The 8,510-nt window shown below is 39.4% G+C and overlaps 1 protein-coding gene across 2 annotated transcripts in view; it reads left to right on the forward strand.

Annotated features, from left to right (window-relative positions):
- The first annotated feature begins 97 nt into the window (after positions 1-97).
- The window catches only part of FNTA (farnesyltransferase, CAAX box, alpha), a 34,971-nt gene continuing 26,558 nt past the window's right edge, over positions 98-8,510 (forward strand). Inside the window, exons 1-3 of one of the 2 annotated variants that reach the window (XM_011957093.1) lie at positions 98-121; positions 2,332-2,417; positions 7,577-7,691. Coding sequence is in view for 1 of the 2 variants with exons in the window: in XM_011957092.1 (XP_011812482.1) it covers positions 2,318-2,417; positions 7,577-7,691 (215 nt within the window). In the remaining variant the exon portion in view is untranslated. Of the gene's footprint in view, positions 122-2,165; positions 2,418-7,576; positions 7,692-8,510 lie in introns of those variants that run through there. The other variant, XM_011957092.1, reaches the window with a different exon arrangement.

Below are 8,510 nucleotides of genomic sequence, written 5' to 3' on the forward strand. Positions count from 1 at the left end.
TTGCCAGGGCGGCGCCGGCGCGAGACCGCGGGGGCGCGGAGCAGCGAGGTTTCGGCTTCCCTCTTGCTTTAAGCCACGCGGAAACTGCTACACCCTGGACCGCACTCGTTCAGCTGTTCAGGTGTCGCGATTCGTAAATACAAGAAATTTCCCGCTCTCTTTCACGGCCCCAGAACGCTGTGCCGCTAACAACCAGTGAATACCCAAGGGCTAGGGTGTAGTTCTGGTAGCCGGGCAGGAAACCAGGGCCAGATTTGCTCACCCTAAAAACGAGATGTGAGGCTCGTTCCCTTGGCTGGCTCTGTTTGGAGCTCTGAGACATTTTCATCCAATCCGTATTTTAGCGCCTCGTATCAGCCAGGCTAAAGGCTGAAAAGAGATTTGCTACTGAACCTCTCTTAAGCCTCCCTGCATCGCCTCGTAGGTAATACAAGTGATGGGTACTGGGGACTACGGTAACTTTCTTGCCTCTATCACCCCGTCTTTGCTGACGCCCAGTTCCATCAGTTCTTTGCTTTCAGATGGTAATGCTGATTCCCTAATTCCCTGTGAACCTGCAGAGATAATCGCCTTAGGTCTTACTTCTGTAGTTCTAGGTAAACCCATTCGATGGCTTGTTTACCTTGGTTTTATGAACGAGTCGTAGAAGCCACTACCCAGATTTTTTTTTTTTTACTGGAGATAATGTTTTATTGATTTAAATTGGTAGCCCCATAACCCTCAAGTCGGCTCTCTGGATTGTGAAATACTCAGGTTCTCACATGACTGTGTGTGATTCCCTAGTGACTAAATGACAGCATTACTTTTCCCAGGCCATTCCCCCAGGCTTTAGGTGTCACGTCTTAGGTCATGATTTCTCTTGTAGTTCTCTTTGTATAATGGACGCAGTTTCTAGCACTGGATGCCACAGAATATCTCCTGTCAATAGCTGGTCATTATAGAGAAATAAAAAGTGAAAGGTATCTCACGCCTGTAATCCCAGCACTTTGGGAGGCCAGGGTGGGCGGATCACCTGAGGTCAGGAGTTCCAGACTAGCCTGGCAAACATGGTGAAACCGTGTCTTTACTAAAAGTACAAAAATTAGCCGGGTGTGGTGGCGGGCACCTGTAATTCCAGCTACTTGGGAGGCTGAGGCAGGAGAATCACTTGAACCCAGGAGGCAGAGGTTTCAGTGAGCCGAGATTGCGCCATTGCACCCCAGCCTAGACAAGAGCTCTGTCTCAAAAAAAAAAAAAAAAAAAATGAAAGGAAAAGAATATAAGTGAAAGTGTTTAAGAGAAATTTGGTCACAGTGGGTAGTTAACAGAAATTTCTGTAAGCACTCACTGTTGTCACTATACAGTTATTTTAGCATTGCTTATTAAGTAGTCATTGAATGCCGCCAGGGTGCTGTGGATGTTTTAAGCGCTTACCGTCTGCCTCATTTAATCCTCCAAATACCCTTCTAAGGTTGGTAGGTAATAATATTGCCCTGATTTTATAAATGATAAAACTGAGGCCCAAATAAGTAACTTTCTGAAGGTCACACAGCTAGTAAGTGCTAGAGCCAGTGTTACAACTTAGGCAGTTGTCAGATTCCAGAGCCTGCTTTCTTATTAGTGATCACCTGCGCCACCTCTTGAGTAAATTAATAGTGCTTATTTTTATCTTAAAATGCCAATTCCTAGTATTTTGTTATTCAAACGTTTTAAAAATGCTGACTGACTCAAAGAATCTTATTAGACCAATGAGTTAGATTGATTTCTAAGTTAAAAATACTGTGAGGCCGGGCACGGTAGCTCATGCCTGTAATCCTAGCACTTTGGGAGGCCAAGGCGGGCAGATCACCAGGTTAAGTTATTGAGACCATCCTGGCCAACATGGTGAAACCCCATCTCTACTAAAAATACAAAAATTAGCTGGGCGTGGTGGCGCACGCCTGTAGTCCTGGCTACTCGGGAGGCTGAGACAGAAGAATCTGTTGAACCCTGGAGGCGGAGGTTGCAGCGAGCCGAGATCACACCACTGCACTCCAGCCTGGGCGACAGAGCGAGACTCCTCAAAAAAAAAAAAAAAAAAAAAAAACCACAAAACTGTGTACTTGCTGCAAAAACTTATAAAATTTTAAATTTGAAAACTGTTGATTAACTGTTCATCTGAGGGTTGTTTTAATTTTACTTTAATAGTTTAATATATAAAGCATATTGGCAAAACTTTGTCATGAAGAATCCAACCATGATTGCATTATGAGCCCTGTAAGTTACTAATGTCAATGTAAGTTTTAAAAACACTAGAGTTCTTTTTCTTCTTTATTTGAATGTAACCACTGGTTGGGAAATGTCTATTTTCAGGGACAGAGCAGAATGGGCTGATATAGATCCAGTGCCGCAGAATGATGGCCCCAGTCCCGTGGTCCAGATCATTTATAGTGACAAATGTAAGTTTGTTTATATTAGGAAAAGGTCTGTAAGTTAAACTTAGTAGCAGAATTGGAATTCACAACTACGTAGCAAGATAGATGACAAATTTCTGTCTAATAAAAATCTGAATGACTTAAGATGAGTTAATTTTGTGTTTTTTTATGTATGATTTATCTTTATGATTAAAAGTTTTATTTTGCCCAAAGACTGGACATATTCTAAATAATAAACGTTACAGTATAATAGATAATAGCTACTATGTGATTGTGGTTTTCTTTTCTTTGCTGGAGATTCCACCGCCTGGGAGATTGTGCATGTAGCACACAATATAAATGAGTTACTGTTTTTAGAATAAACTTTGGTTGCTGAAACAGCATTTAAAAATATATTTTGGCAGTGAAGTGTTGGGCTCAGTTGGAATACATTTATTGATATTAAAATGAGTGGATTTTTTTCTTTGACAAAATATTCTTTTATAATGAATGTGAAAATGTAAATTGAAGGTCATGGAAATGTTAATTGTTCTTCTAGGAAAGGGAAAATGAATAAAATGGAATGATAGTTTTTAAATTTTATGTATCCATATTTGTTTCAGTTAAGTCTTTACTAAGATCATTCTTTTACAAAAGTGTTTTTTTCTGATAACAAAATGACAATGTTTAAAAAAGAATAATGATGCAGAGGTTTACCTTATTAAGTATGCAGATATATTACTAAACTTCAGTGGAAGTAGCCCAGAAATAGGTTAGTAAGGACTCTAGAAATAGATCCTCACTCTATGAAAGCTTAATATGTGATAAAAAGGACGTTTTATACCTTTATGAAAAGGGTGGATTAATCAAATAATGGTTGGAACAGTTGGCTGTGCACTTAGATAAAAGCAGAATTGTATCCCTATCATTCTTACGGGGACGATGGAGAAGATATTATTAGGCATTTTGTAAACCTCAGAATTGATTAAGGAAAAGGTCAGAATATATAACTGCACGAAAATGCAAAACTCTCATACGTTGAGAGATATTACATGTGAAGAGACAATTCACAAAATAGAAATATCTATGAAGAGATACTAACCTTACTAGTGACTGGAGAAATATAAACCATAACTTTTTCAGATTCATAAGTACTTATAACAGAGATGTTGGGGAAAACTAATATAATCATATGTTTTCATTGAGGATAAATTAATAACCTTTTTTGCAAGGCATAAAATTAACATTTTGGGCCAGGCTCGTTGGCTCACGCCTGTAATCCCAGCACTTTGGGAGGCCGAGGCGGGCAGATCACCTAAGGTCAGGAGTTTGAGACTAGCCTGGCCAACATGGTGAAACCTTGTCTCTACTAAAAATACAAAAATTAGCTGATGTGGTGGCGGCTATCTGTACCCCAGCTACTTGGGAGGCTGAGGCAGGAGAATCGCTTGAACCCGAGAGGTGGAGGTTGCAGTGAGCCAACATGGTGCCATTGCACCCTAGTCTGGGCAACGAGCAAAACTCTGTCTCAAAAAAAATATATATATATGTATATATATATAACATAGTGAATTCTTACATACACCATGGTTAGAAACCCTAAAGGAAAAGATAAATTTTAACCTGTCAACCATTTATAGACAAATATATCAATTTAAAACTTAGCAGAAGAAACCACAAACAAATTAAAAAGCAAGCAGCAGTGTGGAAGAAGATACGTCATTTAAACAGTATCCATGTTAAAACTAAGGTGTTTCTACAATAGGATAAGGAGACAGTTTAATGAAAAAATGGACAAAGGGTATGAACTGGCAATTCACAGCAAAGAAAATGCCATTGGCCAATAAAATAGGAGGAAGAATCTCTTGTCATTAGGAATGACAGGTTAAAATGAGAATTCCATTTTCTACCCATGATTTAAGTGGCAGAAATGAAAACTGTCTTATGATATTAGGTATTAAGATATATGATGAGCTCCATATATTTCATATGGGAGTTTTCATATGTTTAGCCATTTTGGAAAGCAGTTTGGTATATCTGTTAAAACTGGAGAATGCACTTACCTTACAACCTAGCAGTGTTGCTTCTAATTTAATATTCTGGGTTCATTCTGGCACATGGCATGAGAAGATATGCACAGGAGGTTAAACAGATGGGAGAATATTTGTGAGAGAACTTTCTAGAGCTGGAATTACTGGGTCAAAGAGGATGTAAATTTTAATGATTTGTTGTAGAAGTTTTTATACTAGTTTACACTATCTTTAATAATGTATGAGTGAAAAATGCAAAGCCCAGACTTTGGAGCCAGACCATCTGGTTCAAATTCTAACTTCACATTTTACTGACTGTGTAATCTTGGACAAGTTATTTAACTCCTATGTGCCTTTGTTTCCACCTGTGTAAAATGAGGATCTTGATAGTAACTGTAGATGTAGTAAATTATTCACATAAAATAATAGAATACTTTCTGGTTCATAGTAAGCACTATATATGTTAGCTACTATGATTTGCAGCGTTTTTTTGAAAAAGCAAGATATTGGAAGCTATGTCCATCTTTTGGAGAAATGGATAAAATGTATCATGGTCATACAGTTGAATACTATATAACCATTAAGAGGATTTAGATCTATTATAACATGAACAGATCTCAGAAACAATAAAAAAGTCAAAGTTTTAGAAACTTTGAGCATGACAATATGTTGTTTATATTTTTGTTGTTGTTGTTGAGATGGAGTTTCACTCTCATTGCGGCTAGAGTGCAATGGCGCAATCTTGGCTCACTGCAACCTCTGCCTCCCGGGTTCAAGTGATTCTCCTGCCTCAGCCTCCTGAGTAGCTACACCACGCCTGGCTAGTTTTGCATTTTTAGCAGAAACGGGGTTTCTCCATGTTGGTTAGGCTGGTCTTGAACTCCCGACCTCAGGTGATCCGCCCACCTCGGTCTCCCAGAATGCTGGGATTACAGGTGTGAGCCATCGCACCTGGTCTGTTGTTTATAATTTTTGAATTAAAAGAATAATGTTTCATTTTACCTTTTACATTGAATTGGATTTTGGTTGTTTACCTAGGAACCTGAGGCTTTGGAGCTATCCCAGCCTGATAGCCTCGAAGTTTATTTTATCAGTGTGCATATGTGTATGTGTATGTTTTATGTGTGTGTGTGTGCACGTGTGAAATAATGTATTTTATATATATACATTATATACTAGTTAGCATGTTATCATTTTGTTTTAAATTTAAATTATTTGGAAACTTGGTTCTTTTCTGTTTTTTGAGACAGAGTTTTGCTCTTGTTGCCCAGGCTGGAGTACAATGATGTCATCTTGCCTCACTGCAACCTCTCTCTCCCAGGTTCAGTTGATTCTAATGCCTCAGCCTCCCGAGTAGCTGGGATTACAGGCACGTGCCACCACACCTGGCTAATTTTTGTATTTTTAGTAGAGATGGGGTTTCACCATGTTGGTCAGGCTGGTCTCGAGCTTCTGACCTCAAGTGATGCGCCCACTTTGGCCTCCTAGGGTGCTGAGATTACAGGCCTGAGCCACTACTCAAATTCAACTTTTTAAATATAGTGATTAGAGCTAGGTAACCTTTGTATAACTCAGAATTTTGTGAAGAGGAGTAATTGCTCATATTCTTGTCCGATACTTTCACTTTCAGTATTATTTGTTAAAAGGAAAAACTGTTTCTCTGTAGTCAAAATACTTCGACACCAAATGTTTGGATTTTTCACATGAAGCAATTTTCTGTTGACACCAACTAGTTGCCCTACAATTTAATTCAGTTCTGACATTACCCAGACAGACCCCACAGGCCAAGGGATCAGTGCTGCAACATCCATCCCACTTGAGATGCCATTGCAAGTAGTGGGTCCTCACATTATCCACATCTAATATTCTACTTGGCTGTAAATGACCCCTTCCGGTTTTTTTCTTTTCAGAGACAGGCTGTCACTATGTTACCCAGCCTGGTCTCAAACTCTTGGGCTCAAGCAGTCCTCTTGCCTCAGCCTCTCGAGTAGCTGAGATTACAGGTGCAGACCATCATACCCGGCAGTTCCTTATTTTTTTTTTTTTTTTGAGACAGTGTTACACTGTCACCCAGGCTGGGTGCTTGCAATCATGGCTCACTGCAGCCTTGACCTCCCAGGCTCAAGCGATCCTCCTACCTCTGCCTCCCGAGTAGCTGTGACTGCAGGCCTGGATCACCACACCTGATTAATTTCTATACTTTTTTGTAGAGGCAGGGTTTCACTATGTTGCCCAGGCTGATTTCAAACTGCTGGGTTCAAGCGATCTGCCTGCCTCTCAGTCTTTTTGTTTTTTATGTAACCCAGTGCTCCCAATAAATATCCTTGGATACTTTCACACATATGGGAGTATATTTGTGAGAGAACTTTCTAGAGCTGGAATTACTGGGTCAAAGAGGATGTAAATTTTAATGATTTGTTGTAGAAGTTTTTATACTAGTTTACACTATCTTTAAATGTATGAGTGAAAAATGCAAAGCCCAGAATGTGATGGGATCTTGTTTGCATAAAAAATGAAGGATGGAATTAGGCTCTATACTTGTAGATGCATAGAATATATTTGGAAGGATACACTAGAATGAGTTAATAATGGTTGCTTCTAGGGAGGAGGATTGGAAATTTAGTGGAATGGAAATCTAGTGTGAACCTTTTTGTACTGTTCGAGTTTTCTGCCTTTGGTTGGGCGTATTTTTCAGTTAAAAATCTGATCAAAATAAAATGTCAGAAAAACAGCTATATGAATATATTTGAATATATGCACCCCTAATTTTCCTTTTATACATAAGGTCTATGGGAGATTTGGAATCTGGCATTAACTCATATGCACACACGTAAGCAGTAAGCATACGGTTATACATAAATAGCCCATGCTTTTTGTGGCTGTGACACTACGGCATTATCAGGGTGGGGCCACAGCCCCTTGACTCTTTATTTTGCTTGTTGGTATAAATGATACACAGGCAAATAAAATATCTTTATAGGTATAGTGACATTATACATTATAGTGCTACGGCATTATCAGGGTGGGGCCACAGCCCCTTGACTCTTTATTTTGCTTGTTGGTATAAATGATACACAGGCAAATAAAATATCTTTATAGGTATAGTGACATTATACATTATAGTGCTAATTTTAAGTAAGATGGTCCTAATGTAGTTGTGTGCTCTATCTCTAGTTAGAGATGTTTATGATTACTTCCGAGCTGTCCTGCAGCGTGATGAAAGAAGTGAACGAGCTTTTAAGCTAACCCGGGATGCTATTGAGTTAAATGCAGCCAATTATACAGTGTGGTAAGTAATACACATCATCAGTATTCCCTGCTTAAATGTTTTACTTCAAGTGGTGTTTCTTTTTTTAAACTGCACTTTTCCTGTTTTAAACTGTACTTTAATTTTTTTAAACTGTACTTTATTTTTTTTTGAAGGGGGGATGCAGTTTCACTTTTGTTGCCCAGGCTGGAGTACAATTGGTGCAATCTTGGCTCACTGCATCCTCTGCCTCCTGGGTTCAAGTGAATCTCCTGCCTCAGCCTTCTGAGTAACTGGGATTACAGGTGCCCACCACCACGCCCGGCTAATTTTTTTTGTATTTTTAGTAGAGACACGGTTTCACCATGTTAGCCAAGCTGGTCTTGAAATCCTGCCCTCAGGTAATCCACTCCCCGCAGCCTCCTAAAGTGTTTGGATTACAGGTGTGAGCCACTGCGCCTGGCCTTTAATTTTTATCAAAATAGCAATTCGCGTATGGGTTTAAAAGTCAAGCTGCATGAAAAGTAGCGATCTCCAGTCCATTCCCTCCCACTGCCAGTCCCACTCTGCAGAGGTGGTAACTCTTAGGGATTTTTTTCTTAAATTAACCTCCATATTCTAGATAATTTGCTTAATTGTTTTTATTTTTTTCATTTCATTTTATTTTATCTTATTTTTTATTTTTATTTTTGAGATGGAGTCTTGCTTTGTCACCCAGGCTGCAGTGCAATGGTGTGATCTCGGCTCACTGCAACTTGCGCCTCAAGGGTTCAACCGATTCTCCTGCCTCAGCCTCCCCAGTAGCTGGGATTACAGGCACACACCACCATGCCCTGCTAATTTTTGTATTTTTAGTAGAGA

Source organism: Colobus angolensis, unplaced genomic scaffold, assembly GCF_000951035.1.
Source record: "Colobus angolensis palliatus isolate OR3802 unplaced genomic scaffold, Cang.pa_1.0 Scaffold433, whole genome shotgun sequence".
In the NCBI taxonomy this organism is placed as follows: domain Eukaryota; kingdom Metazoa; phylum Chordata; class Mammalia; order Primates; family Cercopithecidae; genus Colobus; species Colobus angolensis.